Source organism: Mytilinidion resinicola (genome assembly GCF_010093595.1).
Source record: "Mytilinidion resinicola strain CBS 304.34 unplaced genomic scaffold BDZ99scaffold_19, whole genome shotgun sequence".
Classification (NCBI taxonomy): Eukaryota; Fungi; Ascomycota; class Dothideomycetes; order Mytilinidiales; family Mytilinidiaceae; genus Mytilinidion; species Mytilinidion resinicola.
The window spans coordinates 437,894-460,193 of NW_022985455.1; the positions used below are offsets into that span (position 1 = coordinate 437,894).

General features: G+C 53.9%; 10 protein-coding genes across 10 annotated transcripts; 6 read left to right on the forward strand and 4 right to left on the reverse strand.

Annotated features, from left to right (window-relative positions):
* Positions 1-960: 960 nt before the first annotated feature.
* BDZ99DRAFT_450777 (MFS general substrate transporter) lies at positions 961-3,692 on the forward strand (the record flags this gene model as incomplete). Its single annotated transcript, XM_033718182.1, has 10 exons — positions 961-1,159; positions 1,202-1,472; positions 1,525-1,930; positions 1,985-2,097; positions 2,154-2,397; positions 2,456-2,509; positions 2,565-2,799; positions 2,850-2,945; positions 2,994-3,163; positions 3,248-3,692. 10 exons carry the CDS (start codon positions 961-963, stop codon positions 3,311-3,313), a joined length of 1,854 nt encoding a protein of 617 aa, XP_033572152.1. The 3' UTR covers positions 3,314-3,692.
* Positions 3,693-3,877: 185 nt separating this feature from the next.
* Positions 3,878-4,967, forward strand: BDZ99DRAFT_466840 (2-dehydropantoate 2-reductase). The gene has a single exon (XM_033720878.1). It carries the CDS (start codon positions 3,891-3,893, stop codon positions 4,911-4,913), a length of 1,023 nt encoding a protein of 340 aa, XP_033572153.1. The 5' UTR covers positions 3,878-3,890; the 3' UTR covers positions 4,914-4,967.
* A 255-nt stretch (positions 4,968-5,222) lies between these two features.
* Positions 5,223-7,297, forward strand: BDZ99DRAFT_450785 (PLP-dependent transferase). Its single transcript, XM_033718183.1, has 3 exons — positions 5,223-5,511; positions 5,736-6,327; positions 6,390-7,297. Exons 1-3 carry the CDS (start codon positions 5,376-5,378, stop codon positions 7,063-7,065), a joined length of 1,404 nt encoding a protein of 467 aa, XP_033572154.1. The 5' UTR covers positions 5,223-5,375; the 3' UTR covers positions 7,066-7,297.
* On the reverse strand, positions 7,089-8,911 carry BDZ99DRAFT_424473 (MFS general substrate transporter). Its single transcript, XM_033717057.1, has 4 exons — positions 8,567-8,911; positions 8,406-8,512; positions 8,182-8,356; positions 7,089-8,121 (listed from the first exon to the last, which is right to left on the reverse strand). Exons 1-4 carry the CDS (start codon positions 8,805-8,807, stop codon positions 7,286-7,288), a joined length of 1,359 nt encoding a protein of 452 aa, XP_033572155.1. The 5' UTR covers positions 8,808-8,911; the 3' UTR covers positions 7,089-7,285.
* Positions 8,912-9,455: 544 nt separating this feature from the next.
* On the forward strand, positions 9,456-11,579 carry BDZ99DRAFT_396642 (uncharacterized protein; the record flags this gene model as incomplete). The annotated part of the gene is made up of 3 exons (XM_033716002.1): positions 9,456-9,878; positions 9,936-10,403; positions 10,464-11,579. 3 exons carry the CDS (start codon positions 9,456-9,458, stop codon positions 11,577-11,579), a joined length of 2,007 nt encoding a protein of 668 aa, XP_033572156.1.
* A 106-nt stretch (positions 11,580-11,685) lies between these two features.
* On the forward strand, positions 11,686-12,621 carry BDZ99DRAFT_524903 (uncharacterized protein; the record flags this gene model as incomplete). The annotated part of the gene is made up of 1 exon (XM_033725948.1): positions 11,686-12,621. One exon carries the CDS (start codon positions 11,686-11,688, stop codon positions 12,619-12,621), a length of 936 nt encoding a protein of 311 aa, XP_033572157.1.
* Positions 12,513-13,675, reverse strand: BDZ99DRAFT_115075 (uncharacterized protein). Its single transcript, XM_033712463.1, has 2 exons — positions 12,671-13,675; positions 12,513-12,604 (listed from the first exon to the last, which is right to left on the reverse strand). The coding sequence occupies exon 1, from the start codon at positions 13,542-13,544 to the stop codon at positions 12,969-12,971; it is 576 nt and encodes a 191-aa protein (XP_033572158.1). The 5' UTR covers positions 13,545-13,675; the 3' UTR covers positions 12,513-12,604; positions 12,671-12,968.
* Positions 13,676-16,088: 2,413 nt separating this feature from the next.
* BDZ99DRAFT_524907 (uncharacterized protein) lies at positions 16,089-18,149 on the reverse strand (the record flags this gene model as incomplete). Its single annotated transcript, XM_033725949.1, has 3 exons — positions 16,089-17,792; positions 17,940-18,069; positions 18,127-18,149. 3 exons carry the CDS (start codon positions 18,147-18,149, stop codon positions 16,089-16,091), a joined length of 1,857 nt encoding a protein of 618 aa, XP_033572159.1.
* An 820-nt stretch (positions 18,150-18,969) lies between these two features.
* On the reverse strand, positions 18,970-19,704 carry BDZ99DRAFT_114992 (uncharacterized protein). The gene has a single exon (XM_033712462.1). It carries the CDS (start codon positions 19,561-19,563, stop codon positions 19,135-19,137), a length of 429 nt encoding a protein of 142 aa, XP_033572160.1. The 5' UTR covers positions 19,564-19,704; the 3' UTR covers positions 18,970-19,134.
* Positions 19,704-22,246, forward strand: BDZ99DRAFT_540816 (camp-binding domain-like protein; the record flags this gene model as incomplete). Its single annotated transcript, XM_033726722.1, has 3 exons — positions 19,704-20,233; positions 20,273-20,449; positions 20,545-22,246. The coding sequence occupies exons 1-3, from the start codon at positions 19,845-19,847 to the stop codon at positions 22,244-22,246; spliced, it is 2,268 nt and encodes a 755-aa protein (XP_033572161.1). The 5' UTR covers positions 19,704-19,844.
* Positions 22,247-22,300: the final 54 nt, after the last annotated feature.

Genomic DNA, 22,300 nt, shown 5'->3' on the forward strand with positions numbered 1-22,300 from the left:
GGTGAGCTTCGTTCGAAGGCGCAAGCGGCGTCTAGCTAGAACGAAAATAGATATGGGCATCATCTCGTCCGCATCGTCTTCGGAAGGTGGACATATCATTCGACGTTGTAGGGTTGGCATGGCACCAGAGGGGTTAATGTGTACAGTTTTAGCTGGTATGTGAAGATGCTTTAAGGGGTTCCAGTCTCAATTGGTATTAACATGCACAGCGAGTACCTCCTGTGAAGGATCTGTCGTGATCGGCCTTGCGCTCAAAATTTCACTATCGACTTCGGCACAAGGCTGGCTTTATGTTTCCGATATTATGCATTGCATTCGAATGGCAACCCACATTGCCAATCCCGGTTCCCGTGGGCGTTGATTGGGGTAAGTCACAGCTCTGTTTCAGGTGAAAGTAAGTCGGCTAGCTAGCACGGCTGACCGCTAGCCTAATGGGGTAATTCTTCAGAGTAATCAAGCACAAAGGATGCAGCACGTAAGACCGTCCAATGAACGTGCCACAATCGATCAGTAATCCCACGTCTTGTTAGAAATCCATGGTGGCAGCCCTATCAAGATACTAATCAGCTGCAGCATGCGCTAGCTCCCGGATTTGCGCACTGCGCTCATTGGACGCCACTGCTCTAGGTAGAGCCTTACCAAGACACGCTCTCCAATCTTTTCCAAGTCCAAGATTATATCAGCGCTGCACCTCAGTATTTTGCTTCGTCATCGCTGCCGTTGGCAGTGGCGTCCAATACTTCTCTTCCAAATCTCCATCTTCCAATCGTATCCGTGACGTTCCAGCCAGCATTGCCTAAGCCCTAAATCGTAACGTCCCACCATGACTAGTCAGAGCTATCTTTCTCACATGTGGACTGCTAATGTGATAGAGAAAGGTATATGACAGCCAGCTCCCCTCGTTCTGGGTAGCTATCGGCCCAACTCCCATCTTCAACTCACACGCCCCACGACAAGAAGATGTCCGATCTCATTCGCGAAGCTCCATTCGGACAAGTGGTCCGGTGGGTAACCAAGAACAAATTCCTTCAATATCCAGAAGAGAAACCAGACTTCCAGTGTCCCCACTCCTACAACTGCAATAACGGCGACGAGAAGCACCATCTGCATCAACACCAAAGCCACCGAAGCCACAGATCAGCTGGAGCTGTTCAGCGTGGTGGAGATATCGAGAAGCAGGAGGAACGGCCTCTTGCCGGAGATTCTGGCGATGCTTCATCGACTACCGATGCTACTCCGTTGAGCAATCCGGAGAATGTGGAGTCGAGCCTCCACAAGCTGGACACCCAGAGCTCAAATGACTCCATCACAGCTGAGGTCGAGCGGACAGGGACGCTGGGTCTTCAGCGGACGCAAACGCTTCCATATACCAACGAGCGCTTGGCTATAGAGCATGAGCTCGCAGTCGAGAAAACGAAGTCGAGGCCAATCGTACCAGCGGTGACGTCAGACGGAACGATTTTGGTAGACTGGTTAGACGTCCCTTTCAAAGCCTACTCGAGTGTCAACTAACTTTCCCCAAAGGTACAATACTGACGACCCTGCGAACCCTCAGAATTGGTCTCCGAAGAAAAAGTTCACGGTCGCCTTCCTCATCGACCTCTATACCTTCGTTGTTTATGCCGGTTCTGCCATTTATGTCTCCAGCGAGGGACTCATCATGGAGCGCTTCGGCGTCGGCAATTTCAAAGCTTCGCTAGGTCTTGCTTTGTACGTGTTGGGCTACGGCTTGGGACCGCTGATCTTGTCACCCATGTCTGAGATTCCGGCGTTTGGGCGGAATGTGCCATATGTGGTTACCTTTGCCATCTATGTCATCTTGTGCGTGCCTACGAGCTTAGTTGATAACTTGGGAGGGCTGATCTTCCTACGGTTCTTGTTAGGGTTCTTGGGGAGTCCATGTTTAGCGAATGGTGGTGCGAGTATGGGGGTAAGTGGCTTCTTAGGAACTTAAGATGGAGGACCAAACACTGACGCCTTTTAGGACATGTACTCTCTTCTCTACCTGCCATATTCCGTAGCATTTTGGGTATCAGCCGCGTTTGCTGCGCCGGCCCTCGGTCCTCTCTTATCCGGCTACGCTGTCGTTGCTGAGAAGTAAGCATCCAATCCCTGCTTTCGACATATCCATACAGCAGCTAACAGACACGTAGCTGGCGGTGGTCCCAATGGGAGGTCCTCTGGATGTCTGCGCCGGTCTTCATCCTGTTCTTCTTCTTCCTCCCCGAGACTTCCCCAGCCAATATCCTCCTCCGCCGCGCGGCGCGGCTGCGCAAATTGACCGGCAACGAGAAGATCCGCTCTCAGACTGAAATCGACCGGAAGGGCACGAGTTTTTTGCGCGTTCTTAGCGAGGCCATCATTAAGCCCATCGAGATCTGCATCAAAGACCCTGCCGTAAGCTTCGCATGTATACTCGATTGAATAAGTGATTAACCACTGACGCTCTCACTAGGTTCTCTTCGTGAATGTCTACACTGCCCTTACGTACGGCATTTACTACTCCTTCGTAAGCAGCACCTTCTCCATGTTGTTCTCGATCGCACTAACACATGGCCATCCAGTTCGAAGTCTTCCCGCTCGTGTACCCGCCGCTCTACGGCTTCAACATTGGCGAGACAGGCACCGTCTTCGTGTGCATCGTCATCGGATGCGTCATCGCCATGTCGATCTACTTTTCCTACTTACACTTCTACCTCATTCCAGACATCATGAAGAATGGATTGCGGGCGCAGGAGTCGCGGCTCGTACCAGCGCTATTTGCATGCTTTGGCCCGCCGGTGGGACTGTTCTTGTTCGGTGAGTTGAAAGGCGTCCGAGGCTGGCGGAGAAGGCTAACAAAACCGCAGGATGGACGGCTAGGACATCTGTCCACTGGATCGTAAGCGTCATCGGGATCACAATCTACGCAACGTCGGTGTATATCCTACTCCAGTGTATCTTCGGTAAGCCATTATTCCGTCCGGTTCTCAACGCCACTAACATATATGCAGTCTACGTACCGATGTCCTATCCACAATATGCCGCTTCCCTCTTCGCCGGCAACGACTTCTGTCGCTCGCTGTTCGCGTTCGGCGCTATTCTCTTTTCGCGCCCCATGTTTGTGGATCTAGGCATTGGAAAGGGGGTTAGTCTACTGGGTGGATTGAGTGTTATGGGAATCGTAAGTCAATTCTTTCCCTCTCAATCGGTGTAATACGTTTTCTAGAGTATGAAGACTAGAGCAGGGCTAATGCGACTGTGATAGATTGGAATGTGGCTGCTGTACTTCTATGGCGCAAAGTTGCGCGCGAGGTCCAAGTTTGCCATTTGATGTCATGGTGTAGAGACGCCGTCTGGCGCAAGATATGATTGCGACAGCAAGAGATTTTAGGATCTTCAAGGAAATTGAAGCTCCGTTTACCGGAAGCTAGTGAAGGATGTAATGGGTATCAAGCTTTAAAAGGCTTGCTTGGTCTATGGACTTTGAGATGAGACATCGGAGTAATGGAAAAACTGATTGTCCATGTTAATATGTTGAGTATTCGGAAGTATAGAAGCGCTTTTTTTCTCTTGTGTCCCAATGGGAAGTTAGAATTATACAACCTACTCTCCGGAAGTCGCTTTTGGACAGGTAAAGGTCTCATGAGTTTACCAAAAAAACGTAAAGATGGAATATAATGTAATTATGGCTAAACAATAATTGATGGAAGAAAATATAGATAACTTCCATCCCACATATTTGACGAGATAAAATGATCTCCTCTTGAAGAAATGAAACTAAAGAAGAGGTAGGGAAGTGGGTATATATACCTAGGTCGTCTACGGAAGGTATAGCCGAGAGGAAGTTCGCCATGCCTCGGTGATCACTCACCACCACGGCTCTCCAATACTTACACACCACAGCATCAATGCCCGTAAACGTCCTAATCGTCGGCGCCGGCGCCGTCGGTGCCTTCTATGCCTCCCGTCTCGCCCAAGTCCCAAACGTCCACGTCTCCGTAATATGCCGCTCCAACTACGCCGCCGTCGCTGCTTCAGGCTTCGCGGTCACCTCCCCTCAATACGGCGACTACACCTTCACCCCCACCCACACCTTCGCCAACCCCGACGAGGCGCGGCGGAGCAACATTAGCTGGGACTACATACTCGTGAGCACGAAGGCGCTCCCCGACGTCAGCAACGACTCGGAGATACTCGAAGGACTTGTGGGAGACAACACCGCCATCGTCCTGGTGCAGAACGGACTGGGCGTCGAAGCGCCGTACGCCAAACGTTTCCCCAAAGCTACAATATGCAGTGCGGTCACGATTGTCAGTGCGGCGCAGACGAGCCATGGTAAGATCAAGCACAATCGCTGGACGCGCATAAACGTAGGGCCCTACCTACCGCACCTGGATACCGGAGACACGAAAGCCAGCGATGCGGAAGCGATTGCGCGGAACGACAAGTTTGTAGAGCTGCTGAAGGAGGGAGGGGTCAAGGATGCGGACGCCTACGACCATGCTAAGCTCCAGCTCGTCCGCTGGCACAAGATTGCTATCAACGCATCTATGAACCCGTCGTCTGTGCTCTCGGGCGGGACACCGAATGGCGCCATGGCACTCGATGACGAGCTGTACCGGCATCTGAAAGGAGTCATGGACGAGGTGCTGAGCACGGCGCCAAAGGTGCTTGGGAAGCCGTTCCCAAAGGAGTTCGCGACGACTGAGCAGCTGCTGAGGAGCACGCAGAAGAATACGAGTGGGAGTAAGCCCAGCATGGCGTTAGATTGGGAGCAGGGGAAGAGGATGGAACTAGAGGTTATATTGGGTAACCCGATTAGGGTGGCAAGGGAGAGGGGGTTTGAGATGCCGCGGATGCAGAGTTTGTACGCGTTACTAAGGATGGCACAGGAGAATAGGGAGAAGCTGAAGCTGCAGAGTAAAATATGAAGCGTGCTGGTTATATTGCTTCCCGCCCCTCGGATATCACGTGATATATACATGTCAGCATAAACGAAGACATTGACACACCACCACCACCTCCCTAATCCCTCCAAAAGCAGCCAACTTACCCCTCTCCATTCTTCCGGTAGGTACACTGTGATACTAGTACATATCCTGCTTTGAAAGCAAGCTTTCGGGCTTCCGACGAAAATGCCCCGCCAATAGCCGCTCTTAGCTCATTGGCCAATTCGAGGGACTCATGCAACTCCACATGCACGCCCTTTCGCATATCCTCCTGATATCGTATGCGGCGGGCTTGAGTCACCCTCTAACCATCATTTCCCTTTCTAATGACTCGAAGGAGTGTCGTATAAAGTCAGGAGTGCCTCAGGTTCTTTGTCTAATCAGTATTCCATTTCGAGAAGATTTCATCTAGCTAGGTCTTGACTTTGGGAAGGAAGAAACGTTATGTCTGCTACGTCAACACTCCCTGTGCGAGAGAGTAAGAAGCAAGATGGGGCTGAAGCGAGTAGATTGGTGAAGCCGGCGAAGGAGTTGAGGAAGGACTTTCTGTTTGATCAAAAGTATCGCAACCTCAATCATGGTATGTTAGTTTCAGCAAATGTTCTACTCGTTACAGATATCAGGATCTCAGATTCAAAGCTTGAACCATACCTCTCTTGAGTGGGCTTTCCTATCAATTCTTAGTAGTGGGCTTTCTCCTCTTCCGTCTAAAAGAATAACTCAAGATACGGGTCATGATTTCCTGACTTCCCTTAATCGCCTCTATTTCATCTCCCAAGAGTTCCCATTTTAAATCATCCCCAGGCTCCTTCGGCACCTACCCCAAACCCGTCCGTGACACTATGCGCGCCATGCAGGACGCTGCCGAAGCTCGCCCAGATGACTTCATTCGCTACATCTACCCCAAACTCCTCGACGAGTCCCGCGCTGCCATTGCTGGTGTCCTTAACGCTCCCGTCGACACCCTCGTCTACGTCCCCAACGCTACGACAGGCATAAATACCGTCCTCCGCAACCTCACCTACGAAAAAGGTGATAAAATCCTGCATTTCTCTAGCATCTACGGTGCTTGCGGAAAGACAGTGACGTATATCACCGAAACGACCCCGGCAGAGGCCGTACAGATTGAGTTCACGTATCCCGTAGAGGATGATTGGCTGGTTGAGGAGATGAAGCGAAAGGTTGAGGAAGAGAAAAAGCAGGGGAATCGCGTGCGGATTGCAATCTTTGATACTGTTGTATCGATGCCGGGTGTCCGCATGCCGTTTGAGAAGCTCGCGGCGGCTTGTAAAGAGGTAAGTGTGCTGAGCTTCGTCGACGCGGCGCATGCTATTGGGCATGTGGAGTTGGATTTGCAGAAGTTGGACCCAGATTTCTTGGTTAGCAATTGCCACAAGTGAGTCTCTTTTTCTTTTTCCAAGGCCGTTTTCTCTTTTAGGCCATTTTTAACCTCTATAGATGGCTCTACGTCCCCCGCGGCTGCGCAGTCTTCTACGTGCCGGTCCGCAACCAACACCTGCTCCGGTCTAGCCTCCCAACCTCGCACGGCTTCGTCCCTATTCCAAAGCCAGGCGTCACTTACATCAATCCCTTCGCCCCTTCCTCTTACACCCCCTTTATCTACAACTTCTCCTTCGTCGGCACCATCGACAACTCGCCCTACCTCTGTATCCCCGCCGCGCTGAAGTACCGCGAGAGCATTGGCGGCGAAAAGGCCATCATGGCCTACAACTCCGCTCTTGCGAACGCGGCCGCAAAGCATGTAGCTAAAGTGCTCGGCACCGAGATACTGCAGAACTCGACGGGCACGCTGACGAACTGCTGTCTGACCAACGTCCGCCTTCCGCTCGAGGTCGACGCTATTGTGAAGGTCATGGCAGCGAAGGGGTTGATGAAGACTGCCGCGGAGGTGCAGAGCCTGGTGCGGGATTGGATGGTGGAGCGCATGGTGGAGGAGTATGACACGTTCATTGCCATGGTGGTGTATGGGGGCGCGTGGTGGGTGAGGTTTAGCGGGCAGGTGTATTTGGATATGGAGGATTTCGAGTGGGCGGGGACGGTGTTGAAGGAGCTTTGCGGGAGGGTTGGGAAGGGGGAGTTTGTGATGGAGGAGAAAAGCAGGGCCCGCTTGTGATTGACAGGACTGGAAGTATTGCACATCAATATTTCTAACAGGCCTGCCATGTAACGGAAAAGCCGGACAGCTGATAGATCTTGGAGTGGAGACTATTTCAATCTTTCTTATCCTACGATCTATATGTTACAACGCTTTAGGTGGCTGACTGAAGGACTAGACAGAGAAAGGCTGCTGGCAAGTATGCAGGTTGTTTCTTAGCCTCCAGATGACATACCGTCTAGAACCGGGTAAACAGTGTCCAGCCCGTCTTCCTAACCCTTGCAACGAGCACAAAGGTAGTACCAGCAAGGCAAAACACGCCAGAAAAGATCTTAAGACCCTTCCAACCCCCCGCGCCGTCTATTATAGCGCCATTGATAGGATTAGTCGTCAGACCACCAATCGCGATAACGAACATGACAACGCCTGTGCGGAAACCAAGCTCTGCTATCGGCGAGATTGCTATCACTAGAGGTAGGATCAGTGAGACGTAAGCCCCGGAAAAGAATCCAAATAGGACGGCAAAGGCGATGAGTGCAGCATCGCTTGAGTCAGGTAGCCAGAGCGCAAGGATGTAGATACCAGACAGGTAGCAGACGACGATGAAGATGTTGTAGCGGCCGATTTTGTCGCCTAGGAAGCCTGCGAAGAGACGTCCAAATAGAGATCCGGCGTTCAGAATGGGTAGCAGGTATCCGGCCAAGTCGGAGCTCATGCCTGCGCTGAGCGCCTGGACAGGCAGATAGTTTATAGGGACGAAGAACCCGTAGCTGAACAGGAAGAAACCAACAGCGAGGAGGACGAATTGGAGCTCGGTGAAAGGTTTGGCAAGCTGCGCGCCAGTGGCTTTGTGTGGTTGTGGAGGATGGAAGGGACGGACGGTCAGATTGGCGATGATCAGGAGGAAGAGCATAAGAAATGCGCAGGTACGCATTGCCCAACCGAAACCGACGTTTCGGATCAGATGGGACACCATTATGGGGAAGATGATACCGCCTAGACTGGAGCCCGTGAAGGAGATTCCGAAGGCAGCGCCACGCTTGTGATTGAACCACCCAGCGAGGCAGGTGGCAGCTAAGACAGTTCAGTCGACTCGCATCGAAGGACGGACATAGAAACACATGGGGTACATACAGGGTTGGAAGATGGCTGAAACACCAAGACCGGAGCATAATCCTTGTGCAAGAAGTATCTGGTAGTATTCGGTCCCAAGGCTGGCCATCATGATACCAAATATATGCAAGAGACTGCCACCGAGTAGCAGCCAGCGCACACCATAGCGATCGTATATAGCGCCAACGAAGGGTCCCTGAAGAGAATCATTAGCTTTTATCTAGTGATGGAAGTTTAGAACATACCATGCCCATCATGAAAAAAATCTGTAACGACGGAATCCATGAGATCGTGCTCGGTGAGTAGTTGCTGAGCAGTTCTATTTGATAGTACTCCTGGAATACGCCAACGCCTAGTAGTTGTCAGTGTTAGATTTAAGCCCATGTACGGTTGGAGGCTGCCATACTATTTAGCCAACCGAAGCTACAGAATGATGCGCACCAAGTACCAAGCACAACGAGCCAAGCAGCGGCACCACCATCCGGGGCATCGCTGCCTGGAGGCTCCGGCTCGGGAGCCTTCTCCGCATCATCGTCGTGGGAGGTAGAGGGGGGGTTCGAGTTCCCCGCTTGAGACTCTGCCTTCTCGGTCTCTTCTTCAATCAATTGATCCTCAGCTGCTACCGCGGGTTGATTTGACTCAGACATGATAGGTAGCACTCAAGACTAAACGTATGAATGAAAGGCAAAAGGCTCTTTATAGAAGAAGTAAGGACGGAAAAGAGTTGGACTGAATCTTGAGTTATTTCAAGCTGCCCTCCTGGCTGGTACTTATAACCTAGAGGACAGCGAAAGCTCCATCTTGAGAGCTTGGATGTGGGAAGCTATGCCTCGGAATTAGTAGAACTACTACCGCAGCCCGGGATATGGTGAAGTCCTGTCGCCGGCATACACCTCCCGGAAAGGAAGAAGATGGATTTAGGGCAGTCATGTCTGTCGAAGAGCGGCTAGTGGGTCTGGTTTGAAAGATTGATAAGGTACCACTCGGGCTCGGTCGTAAAATTCTAAATATCATTCTGAGTTGTTGTGGAGGTGACGAAAGTGGCATTTCGGGCTCGGTCGTAAAAAGGGGCCGGTAATAATGGTCATGTGACTACGCTATTCGGTCTTAAAATCGATCGGCTCTTGCTGCGTCGGCTCTTGCTACGACCGAACCATCCTCTGCTGTTCAGCGGAACCAGTATTTTCAGCATCTTTCGACATCCCGAGACAAGGCTATTTCAGCCTGCACTGCCACAGCAAGCACATTTGGAGGTGGAGGTGGGCTCCGAACCAACCACCACCCAATACAGCTTGATGCCCAGGTCTGAACCCGAATCGGAGCTCCCTCAAACCCGCCGCTGGATATCTCGCTCGTGCCATAGTTGCAATAGCAAGAAAATCCGCTGTGACAAAAGAGAACCATGCTCCTCATGCACACGGACTGGCAGGCCCTGTGTCTACCCACCATCGGGGCCTCGGAAACGGCGGGCGAAAGAGACTATTATAGCTGACATGGCCTCCCGTATTTCTGGTCTAGAAAAGTCTCTTAACGAGGCCAGAAACCAAGGGGCATTGATTTCAACGATCCCCACTTACACAACTGCGAGTCTAACGCCCTCGACGACTGCTGCGAACTCTGATGATTTGAGCGAGAGGTCTAATGGCGGTATTCTTGTCCAGAAGGGGTCATCAAGCCAATACTTCAACGAAGTTTTCATATCTAGAGTCATAGAAGAAGTCTTTACACCAATTCCATCAACGATGTTCTATCTGTAGTTCTAACAGCTACCACAGGAGCGAAATATCGAATCGGCTCTGACGCCTCCTCAGACAGCGTCCCCGCAGCCACCAGTGGTATCGCCGTTCAATGCCACGGGAATCCTCTCCTCTGCTTTCTTATCAGTGGCGCCAGCCAGCTTTTATCCGAATACACAACTGGCTGTAAGGCTTTGGAAAATCTACGTGGACAATGTCGAAGGCACTGCAGGATTCAAACTGTTGCATCTTCCTACCGATGAGGTCAAGGTGTATTCAACCATCAATGACCCAAGCACGGCATCCCTGGAAAATCTCGCACTCAGCTTCGCTATCTACTTTACGTCAACAGTCACTCTCGAAGATCCGGAAGCCCACGTGACTCTAGGACAGGATAGGAATACGTTTCTACTCCAATGCAAGGTTGGCCTAGAGCAAGCATTCGCGCATGGAGACTTCTTGGACCGTCCAACGATGACTGGGCTTCACGCCTTGGCCATATATCTCGTATGTTCCATTCTCGTCTAGTGCTTACTTCTTCTGCGGATCTAAGTTGTCTGTCTCTAGTCTGCGCTTCGCGTCCATAATCGCGGCAAAGGGATATGGATTCTCAACGGCCTCGCAATCCGTATCGCAGAGTCATTGGGCCTTCATCGCGATGGAGAGCGGCTTGGTCTTTCTCCTTTCCAGTCTGAGATTCGCCGTCGACTTTGGTGGCATCTGCTCAGTCGAGACGGCCGTTCAGGCGAGGACTACGGCCTACAAAACACCAACAACCTAGTACCTGTGTCAGAAGTTAGCCTGCCGATCAATGTCGACGATACAGACCTCTATCTCGAAATGCAGCACCTTCCTGCACCAAAAGAGGGCTGGACTACCATGACTTTCTCGCTGATCAACATTGGCCTGACAAAGTCAATTCAAAAACTAGCAGCTATCGCCGCGTCATCGACATCTTCGTCTCCTCCAAGCGAACAGGTTAGAGCAAATATTATTCAAGAGAATAAGGTGCGTATCGAGAAGTCGCTGGCACATTGCAATCCGGTCATACCTCAACAACGTCTAACTATCACTTGCTCCCGCTTCCTGCTTCGAAAGCTCGACTTCGTCACGAGACTACAGTGGGCTTTACTGCAGCGTGCGGGTACACCGGTAGATTTTGCGACCGAGGAAAACTTGATCGAGGCCTTGGCTATCTTAGGGCCGAGAATCTACAACGAGGATGGCATGCTGAAGCAATACACGTGGGCCAGGAAGGCTTATCCACAATACCATGTCACCATGTACGTTCTGTGGCATCTGTGTGTCAAACCCGAAGGCCCAAATATCGGCAGGGCATGGGAGGCGGTAGAACCCCTCTTTTCTCAGGAGCTATGGGACGAGTCTACCATTGGATTTGGACCGAAGTCAGCAGTGTTGGTAGCCCTCAAGGCGAAAGCCAAGTCAGTGAGGGAAAACATTCAAAGACTGAACCCAGGGAAGGATGCGAGAACTAGCGATTCTCGATCTCGTCCAGTGTCTGGAGAAGGGGTCTCTGTGTACAGGTTTGAAGATACTGGCAGTGATGACTTTGCTCTCAACACTGACATTGATGAATGGCCAAATTGGGAAGCACTGGTGCGAGGTTTCCAGCTAGATAGTCCCAATGCCTTCTGGCAGGGAGGTGGATTAGATGGCACGTGATGCCAAGCAACTCCAAGATTGCTTACTAACTAATACCTGGCCTGTGCACCTACACCTTCAATACCTTTTACACCGCTCTTACATCCGAACTTCTTCAAGGGCCAAAATGAGAACCCTCGACAGCCTCCCTTCTGAGCTGCGACAGCAGATCGTCTTGAACAGCATAAGCTACGAATTCCAGGAAGTCATACCAACATCGCCAGTGTTGCCAGCCGACGAGGAGCCGCCGTCCCCTATCCCAAGAATCCGGGTGCATACTCCTCTCAGTGGTGTCTGCAAGATTCTCCAAGCAGACACCCAGGAAGTACTCCGCCGTTGGCCTGACGCCAAAACGGGTTCGTTCGGCCCGCTTGAGACGCCATGGGACTTGCGTTGCTTGAACCTTCTCAGCCGTTACTTCACACAGCGTGCCACCACCTTGAACCGCGCATGGCCCGGTATCCAGGAAATGGAAATTCACCTATTCGACCATCGCAAAACTTCCTGGGATTATCCCAAAGGGCAAAGCATTGGATACGACTTGGCTGCAGCACTGCAACATGAATGTATTCTACGCGAGTGGTCTGGTGACTTTGAAGGATGGATCCCTGCAAGCATTAAGGTTCTGAAGATTGACCTAACGATCCCATCTGGGCCACTGAAAGTTCTGGATGAATGCGGCCAGGGAGGTGCTCACGTTCTAGAACACGAGCGAGTCGAATTCCAGGGAAAGTTTTGGTACCACCTTTTCGACCAAGTAGTGCGTACACTTAGCAACATCATCTGGGACAACGGCTTCCTCAATTTTCCCAACAAGATGGAGCACATTGCGCCAGCACTAGAGAATTTGGTGATTGAGACGATTGGAACGGCTCCTGATAGCCAGGTTTATGCCATGGCTAATACGAGGGAATTGTGGAGGGGAAAGTGGGAAAAAAAGCAGGAAATACTTTCTGCCTATAGTTCTACCGATTCCAAGATCGTCCTCGACTTGTCCAATTACACGAGGCAGATCAAGGCGAAACGAGTGGAGCTAGGGCTAGATACTATGGAGAATGTATGAGCTAAGGGGTACTCTGGAGGGCTTGACAGCATTACGGGCCGTCTTTCCTTTTGAAAAAAGATGACTAGTATCGTATTCAACAGCACTGAGTCACCGTAATGGTATCGGTCGGGGCTGTCATGCTCCTCTTAGTTTCTTTCCTCCACGAATTTACACGAACTATCTCAGGTTCCCCCCGCGATTCTTGCTTTCAATTTCCTGCATTCGGTTATCTTCTCATTTAAATACGCGTTTAATTTTATCGAATTTGACATCTCGCTAGGCTTCCAAGGCTGGTCCCACGACCTCTTTCGTGACCCACAACAGCGGCATCGTCTCCTTGAATTCAGTAGTAGAGACCGAAATGCTCACTGCAAGTAGATTAAACCCCAATAAATCAAACACGCTGATGTCCCTCCAGTCCCGGGACTGAAACATGATACTTCCGCATCCGTCCTCGTGATAGTCCAGGAGCAGGCTCTCGCATACGGCAAATCGTGGCCAAGTCCTTGTGCAACGTCGAGGATATTAAACTGCAGCAGGGCAAGCCGTGTCGCGAACATCTTGCGAGCCTCAACCTTCCATTGCTCACGGTGCAACGGCGAAGAGTAGAAATCTCTGATCTTCTTATGAACTTGGAAGTGCTCGGACATGCCCGTATATTTGGAGTCAAAGTACTCTGGGGTAAAATAAGACATGTTTGCAATGTGAAGGCTCTTGGAAACAGATGGATTCTGCCATTCCGGAAGTGAAAGTTGGGAGATGTTTTGATACCGGGAGTACCAGATAGCACCGCTTCTTGGGTGCCGTAGTTCGAAGACATCCACGCAAGCTAGCACTGTAGATCGTTGCAGATCGTTCCAGAATAATCGATTTCCCTCCTTCATTCGCGCGGGCGATGGCCTCGCTGGAAATATTGGATCGTCGTTCGGCTCAACATACATTATGTGTTGTGGCAGGACAAAGCAAAGACTTGTCTGACCATGCGGGACGCGAAGTTCCGGTATGAAGGTCCTGCCGTATCGAAGTTCAAGATCGATCAGGGCTTCCCCTTTGACTTCTCTGTATATTCCGGGTAAGTGTGGAACTCGATAAACTCTGGGCGAACGATTGCTAATATCTTGTAGTGTCTTAGGGGGAACTGCAATGCAAGCCGGGGGCTCACCGAATTACACAATGCCCAAAGCCACCCTGAACCTGCGAAGTATTGGGCTTATAGATGATCTCTCCGAAGGTTTTGTCGCCATGGTTTTGGATCCCGAACATGTTTCCATAATGATACTCGACGTAGCGTGTGGCGCTGTCATCTATAATACGTGTTCTAACGTATTCTCACTCGGCCTGAAAACGGCACATGTCTTTCGCATGCGAAACTCGACGGCATGCTTCTCATTGATGCCCAGAAGTCGAGAGCTGAGATACCCGGTGTCCAATTGGAATGCGGACGAGTCCCCTCGCGTGCAGATGCTCCCCTGAAAGGGGCAAGACACGTTATGTTATGAAGGCAACGACAAGATTTTCAAGAGAATTATGAACCCTTTGGTTCGCGAGCGCATGAAGACGCTAATTCTCCAGAAGTGCTCTACGAAGTAGATGGGCAGACGCGGAGAAGGTTTATACGTTGAGAGATAGAGTTGCGGTGAAGAGACAGCCCACAAGTCAGCCCAGCAAGGCATACTCCTGCTTCGTCCAAAGCACAATCTCAGGCGCCCATTTGACTGCATTGATGACGTGTTGAGACGGTTGAGATATGCCTGATCGCAAGGCTGAAGAAAAAGCAGCGAACGATGACAAGTGAGCCGCAACTCGGCGCTATACCCGGAGTGCTTGGTAGTATAGTTAAATCTTGCGGTGGCCAATCTTACATCTTGCCCATACCATCGAACTATCCCAAGTGGACGCGCACCAGCGTGCCTAACCGTCGACTTGATCATCGTCTTGGCATAGCGAATGATTCATAGCAACCTTTCAACACCCAACCAACCTCCAATCTAAATCCAAATCGCATTATTGCTCTCAGCTCCAATAAGGTCCAGCGTCCGGTAGCGGTATCTGGCCCAATTCTCCACCCTCGCCCACGGTTCCCATCCCAGGAATCAATCTCATCGCGTGCAGCCACTCTACCAAAGAAATGCCTACCATCAGAGCGCAACAGAGCGCAAAGCAAGCTCCCTTCAAAACCTCCCTGCCTCCTCTCCCATCTCCATTCCTCTTCACACACCGCACCCCACACACTCCGCAAAAACCTCTCCCAAAACCACTTCCGGACGCATACGACGACACACGCAACGACACCCAAAGCCTCACACAATGGCCGCCGCAACCACCACCACCGACAGCTACTACGTCCTCTCCATGACCGCCACTCCTCCTCCCCACCGCCACCCCTACCTCGAAACCAAACCCGACACCAACGTCCCCATGGCACCCCGACCAGCCTCTCCCACGAAATGCACCCGACTGCAGGAACCACACGACCGCCACGCCGAGGCGCCCGAGCACGACGACCACGCCAGCCATCACGTCCGTTTCCTGCTGCCCGAGCCCGCGAAGGTTATGCAGAAGAAGCACCTGCGCTGGGCGGACAAGCTGTTCCGAGGAGGGTCCCGCTTGTCGTGGGCGGAGAAGGTGGAGAGAGCGCGGAAGAGGGATGGCAAGATGGGGCGGAAGGAGATGCTGGATTTCTAGGGCGAGGTACCTGGACGTTGGAGGAGGTGGTTTCTGGGAGTATGTGGTCGGCCTTTTTTGGGGGGGAGGGGGGAATTTTTGAGTTTGGGGTTTTGATGTCGGTGGAACGGGCGTTGATGGGCCGGAGACTGGATCTAGGAGGTGATATGCGTGGTCGCGGTGAGCGAGATGTTGGGTCGGAGGAGGGTTTCTAAGAGGTAGGTTTGTGATGGGCACCTGTTTCATAGCCGCTACGTGCGAAAGTAGGTAAAAATCGATGCGTTTTTCTCGAGGTTGAAATGTTGTGAAGAATTCCCGGAGTGCTTCATGTCTTGGCCGCTTCGATGTCATAGCTGTCGCACGCAAAACCAGAGGCGCAGCAATCAAGAGGAAAGGCACCACAACTATAAGAACAAGTGTTTCGAATCATAAACCTACATACTATGCCGCCTCCCTGCGCTTCCACATCAACCCTCATTCTTCCACGCAGACAAGTAGAGACTTGAGAAAACCACGCACACACAGGTATATGAGCAAGCAACACGAAAAGGGTCCCTTGTGAAAATGCAGTCGAAACAACAAAACGCACTCCACGACCATGGAAAACACGACGAGAAGGGCTGACGACGGGGAGACATGAGTTAGTTACAAACCGCAAAGCAGATAGAGGTATCCACGTCGACCCATACATGACACAATCCCCGCCGCCCTTCTCCGGGTACTAAGCATTACGTAAACACGACCTCCTCCGCCGCATCCAATCTATCCCGATGAACCTTTCCAACAAAGAGGCCATTCCATCGTCGTACTTCGTTCATTCCTTATTTATCGTGGTGGAACTTCTCCTTCAGCTTGCCGAAGAACGAGAGTCGGTTCTTCTTCTTCTGCTTCTTGTCAGTGCTGGCGACGCTCTCGGGGGTGCCGACGGCGGAGGCCTCTCCATTCTTCTTCGGCGTCTCTGGGGTGCTCTTGGCCGGAACCTTGCTGGACTCGACGCCAGTGGTGACAACTGGAGCAGTTTCCGCGGTCGTGGGCTGCTTCGACATGGGCGAGATGTCGCGAGAATCGACTGCTTTGGGTGTTTCTACAGCCGCAGCTGTAACAGGGGCGGTCGCACTGGTTTCGGCAGTCACCGTAGGAGCGGGTTCGCCGGCTTCGTCAGTGGTCTTGACCTCTTTCAGCAGCTCCTGCTCCACCTCCTTCTTCTCTTCGACGGCTACCGGGTTAGCAGCGGCCTCCGGTCCAACCTCCGCTTCTTTCTGGCTCTCGGCCACAACTTCAGGCACTTCGGGGGCAGCCTCAGTGGCTTCGGCAGCCGCGGTAGGAGCGGGTTCACCGGCTTCGTTGGTAGTCTTGATCTCTTTCAGCAGCTCCTGCTCTACTTCCTGCTTCTCTTCGACGGCTACTGGGTTTGCAGTGGCCTCCGGTCCGACGTCTGCTTTTATCTGACTCTCGGTGACAACTTCAGGCACTTCCGAGGTGGTGGCAGTAGCGGCAGGCGAGCCGTTGAGACCAAAAATACGAGCAGCGGTGTCCTTGGCCGAGTAAGTAGCTCCAGCGAAAGCAGCAGCTCCGCCAGCCGCAGCACCACCAGCAATAGCAGCAGCCTTCCCAGCACCAGAAGAGCTATCGGCCGCGGGAGGCTCCTCAGGCACCTTTGCCTTCAACTCTTCTTCGACCTCCTTCTTCTCGAGCACTGCTTCGGAGTTCGCGGAAGCTTCAGGGCTGAAGTTTGCCTCTTGTTGGCTCTCGGAAACGACCTCCGGAACGCCCTTTGGCTCCTTGGGCACGGCACCTGCAAGCGCGGCAGTGGAGCTAAGAGGAGCGGCCGATTGGATCGTGACGCCTGGATCTGTCTCAGCAGCTGTGCCTGCTCCCATTGGCAAGCTAGACTCCGGAATCATTATGCCGCCAATTGGCGGGATCCCAAACATACCTCCTTTGGTTTCGCGCTCAGCCTCAGGGGTGACAACAGGACCCAGCTGCGGCGGGGCGGCGTCCGACGCTTCGTAGGACTTTTCGTCAGTCTTAGCGGTGCTTGATATGGTGTTGGAAGTCAGCGTGCTTGGGTCTGGGACCTTCTCGCCAGGCGCAAGGTGAATAGGGTTGCCAGCGCCGGCAGTTGCGGGTATCGGGTTGACGCCAAATGCCCTCTCCTCAGGCTCGTCATCCTTGACAGTTGACTGTATGGTGTTGTTCGTGAGGGTGCTAGGGTCGGGCACCTTCTCGCCAGGTGCCAGGTGAACGGGGTTTCCGAGGCCTTCAGTGGCGGGTATGGGGTTCACGGAGAAGGCGTTGGGCTCTGTTGCTGGCGTCTCGGGGAACGCGCCAGGCACAGGCGAAGCCTCCTTCTCCTTGGGCACGGCTCCAGCCAGCGCAGCGGTGGATGATGCGGGGGCGGCGGAAGAAAGGGTGTGGACAGGTGTCTCTTTGATGTCGTCGGGGAGGAGGATATTGTTGTAGTTTGGTCCGTCATATTCGCCGGGCGCCGTGTCGTTGGTCACCCAGTTGCCGTCAACGACGAACTTGGAAGGCATTGTCAGCGGGAAAGGGCAGGAATTAAGTGTTGGAGATGATGTGCAAAGGCAACAGTGGGTCGACGACGGCAAGCAGGTTTATTTGCGGGAGTCGCGCCAGCAGAGTCAGCGCCGGCGAGCGAGGAAAGCACCAACCTTGTATTCGACCTTCTGCTTCGGCAGCTCGACGGTCTTCTTGAAGATGCCGCCTTCCTTCTCCAGCTTGACGCTTTGCTTCCAATCATCGAAGGTGCCGGTGACGAAGACTTCGTTAGCGCTGTGCTCCCTATAGCCAGTTGGTCAGCGCGGGTAGGCGGGGCCGGCGAGGGCACACGATGCGTACCAGGTAAAGGTATAGCTGCCCATGGTTGCAACGGGCAGTGTAGGGGACAGAGGAATGAGGCGATGAGGGCGAGTCGGTCGGAGACAGCGGCTTCAGTCCTCTAGTGCGCGCGAGGGCTGGGGATGAAGGGGTGAAGGAGCTGCTGGGGTGGCGGGGGGCAGCGGGCACACGGGCAATGCGGGCAGTGAGGATGTGAAGAAGTGGGAAATGGCCTGCGATGCCGGATAGGGATGCAGGATGCTGGGGCAGTGGTGGAGCTGGAGCTTTCGTGGGGCGTGTGTGCAGACGAATGAAGACGACGCCAGGCATACAGCCGCTAGAGCAAAACAGGCCTGGCGCGCATCGCCACGAGGTGGATATCGCCGTTGGAGATTTCATGCATATCTAATTCATGTGCTGGTGGGAGCCCGGCTGCAATTGGGCGCAGGCGGGCGCACAATGGCACGCGCAAACGTGCTGCCATGCTGTCGCTCTCGCGAGCTGCAAACGTGCTTGCGTCATGCCGTCCGCCTGATACGTGCCTCCACGCCTCGTTTCTCCAGCCTCATTGCCATGCTGCGGCGTGGAATCGTAGCACAACAGGGCCACAGGGCCGCAGGGCCGCCGAGGGACTCACTCCACCGCTGCCGATACACCACGGCCGGCTGCTGCACGGGACTCGGCCGTCGTCGCCGTTGACGATGGCCTAACTTGCTGCAGACAAGGCCGTCCTGACCGCCAGTTCACGCTCCCAGTTCACGCTCCCAGTTCACGCTCGCCCGGCCGCCAAACACTGACCTTTCCAACGAGTACCTCGACAGAAACAGCAAGTACGATATCCCAATGTGCACTCAAGCAATTGCCTTTCCCATTCAGGGAACTGAGCTGCTCATGCTCCAGCCTGAGTTGTGGCTGTGCTGGGTGAGCGCATCCTGAGCCGCATCTTATCAGCATGGGTCACGTGATCTTGGGTTTGCGGTCTATCCTACCTAGCACCAGATGAGTAAGACCACGAAAAGATGACAGCCATTAGCACCATGACGACTGAAACAAGGCAATTACAAATCTCGGTCTTGATAGGGCCATATTCGTGAATACGAGACTGTGTGAGTCGGACTCAGCCATGTTTACAAACATCTCCTTGACGGTATTGTTGATGCGTGAAGCCTGCTCATAATTTTCTCGAAGGACCATGCCATCCAGTGGGATCAGGTTATCGTTCTGAAGCTGGTGCAGGACTTCTCTGAGACCCTCTACAAGCTCCATCTCACTGTTGTGGAGCTCTAGTTCCTTCTCCGTAAACTGTATAGGACAAGGTACGGCCGCTGGTGCAATTTCTTCCCATTGAGCAGCTATGTGTACCAAGGCGTGACGGAAAGAAAACACGTTGTTCCTGCTCCAGGCGCCACAAAGCAAAGAAACGGGGTTGATCAAAAGAGAGCGATTGTGCAAGGTCATTGCGGCCCACCGCTGCTCATTTGTAAGCTTGGTAAGGTTTTGGTAATGGCTGAGCAGGTTTGCAGTGTTGTCTATATCGTTTGTTGCATTGGATCCTTCTGTTGCGGCATTCAATCGGTTACTAGTGGTGCTAGATCCGACTGGAAGAAGTAAACGTGGGATATTGTGTTGGAAGAATAGCTCAGACACTGAGGCCGACTGCCAGTCGATAATGCAAATTATTCGCTTCGTCTCTGGATCGACGAGTATATTATCGAGGTGAAGGTCTGGGTGGGAGAGCGATGTCTGAGAAGGAGCCGGCGATAGATGTGGTGTTGAAACAGTCCAGTCACGTCTCCCCGAAACCTGTCTTGGGGCCTACCAAGCCTGACGCAGGGGCAGCGCAGAAGGTGCCCACCCGCTGTTTCAGCACTCAACACTCTCGGCATCGCGGGCCTGCGTCGCTTGCCGGTGGCTGTGATAGACAGCTTGACTCGGTCGGCGTCGTGGTTCTTTCACCGCTCACCGCACGGCTGTCTCTGGCGCTGAAGTTAGGTTTGGCTGCCAAAGGCATGGCGGAGACAGCCCCGCAGAGGCCACCGCCCACCGCCCACCGCCCACCGCGTCACCGATCAGCACCGCTTTGTCGCATTCTTGGAGGGCGGCCGTCTTTGTCGGCGGCACGGCGGGCGTGAGGCGCGGCTCTGCAGTTTGATACACCACGGACAAGCTCATCGCGCGGAGGCCAGGCGGCTGTCCGTGGGGCGGGCGCTAGAAGGGCGGCTCCAGCTGGGGGCGATGCGGCGGGGAGAGCTGCACGGCGAGGCCATCGCGCTGGTGGAGAGCGCTCCCAGCGCTCCCCGCGCGCCGCCGTCTCAGACCCAGTGGACTGCGCTCCGTGGCATGTGTGTGCCTCTAATCGCCGGCGTCGGGCCCTGTGCCTTGCTGTGTGACTCCCACGGCCCACCGAATGGTTGCTTCTTCTGCCTTCTAATGTTCTAGAAAGAGCCCCGCAGCTGCACCAGGAAGCCCCCATCTGCCTGCCCGCGCGCCTCCACGACGTCCAGCTCGCCGCCATTGCGTGCCATCCCAACCCTTCCCCGATCCCTCGCTGTATTCTCACCACCGCCGGCCTCAATTCTTCGCCTGCTGCCTCCTCGCCCTGCCCTGCTGCTCTGTCCATCACTACGCGCTCCGCATCCGCCATTGCGTCCTCTGCCGGCCGTCACACGGCAGCAGCGTCATCCCTGCGCTTTTGGCCTCTCTCGCGAACCAACGTCAAAGGAGTGCGGGTCCACCACAACCCCTCCCCTCTCACCACACCTCCATGTCGCTGCCACCCGACTACTCCAATGAAATCTCCGCCCTCAACCGCGAGATCCTGAAGCACAGCCCCCAAGACGTCCTGCAGTTCTGCGCCAACTTCTTCCAGCGCCGCCTCGAGTCCCAGCGCGCCGAGTTCCTGCTGTCCCAGCACCATTCCACGCAAGGCGGTGGCATGGCCGAGAGCACATTCCCCGGCAGCAATCCCTTCGGCTCCTCGCCCAGCGGCGGCCTCTCTACCGCTGGCATGCACCGCCTCGAGGAGGAGGAGGAGAACGACACCGTCGCCTCGCCCACCGCCCAGTCCTTCCCGCGCTCCACCGACGCCGCTCCCTCCAGCGGCGAGTCGCCCTTTGGCAACTTCGGCGGCTTCCAGTCGCAAGCCAACAGCCGCGCTGCGGCCTCCAAGTCGCAGCCCCCCTCGTCGCTCCCGATGGACCCCCAGAGCTTCCCCAGCAACTACAACATGAACCGGAGGACGTCCGTGTCCGCCGAGTCGCTCAACCCCACCTCCTCCCTCAACGACAACTGGACCCCCCCGTACCACCAAAAGACGGACGACCAGCAGACACGCCTCAAGCAGGCCGTGTCAGGCAACTTCCTCTTCTCCCACCTCGACGACGAGCAATCCGCACAGGTGCTAGGTGCCCTACAAGAGAAGCCAATACCCACAAAGGGCATAAAGGTCATCCAGCAGGGTGACGTCGGCGACTACTTTTACGTCGTCGAGGATGGCCATTTTGACATATTCGTCAACAAGAGCGGCAAGCTAGAACCAGGCCCCGATGGCCTGGGCAACAAAGTCGGCAGCGTCGGACCGGGCGGGTCCTTTGGCGAGCTGGCTTTGATGTACAATGCTCCCCGCGCAGCCACCGTTGCCTCAACCGAGCCCTCGACCCTATGGGCGCTTGACCGAGTAACTTTCCGCCGCATCCTCATGGACAGCGCATTCCAGCGACGTCGGATGTACGAGGGCTTCCTCGAAGAAGTCCCGCTACTATCGTCGCTAACGCCGTACGAGCGGTCCAAGATTGCCGACGCGCTCGAGACTCGCAAATTCCCCGCCGGCACGACCATCATCAAAGAAGGCGACGTGGGCGAATCTTTCTTCATCCTCGAGAGCGGTTCCGCCGAAGTCTATAAGCGCGGCATCGACAAGGCCGTCAATAGCTACAAGAAAGGCGACTACTTTGGCGAGCTTGCCCTCCTCAACGACGCACCCCGCGCCGCCTCCGTCGTCAGCAACACCGAAGTCAAGGTGGCGACGCTCGGCAAGGACGGTTTCCAGCGCCTGCTAGGCCCCGTCGAGGGCATCATGCGGCGGAACGACCCTAGTAAGCTGGGGACAGAAGGTGTGGACCCTTTGGCTAAGGGAAAATAGTGGGCGCGGGTAGAACTCATTCTGCCCCGGCGAATTTCGGGCCTATTCCGCGCC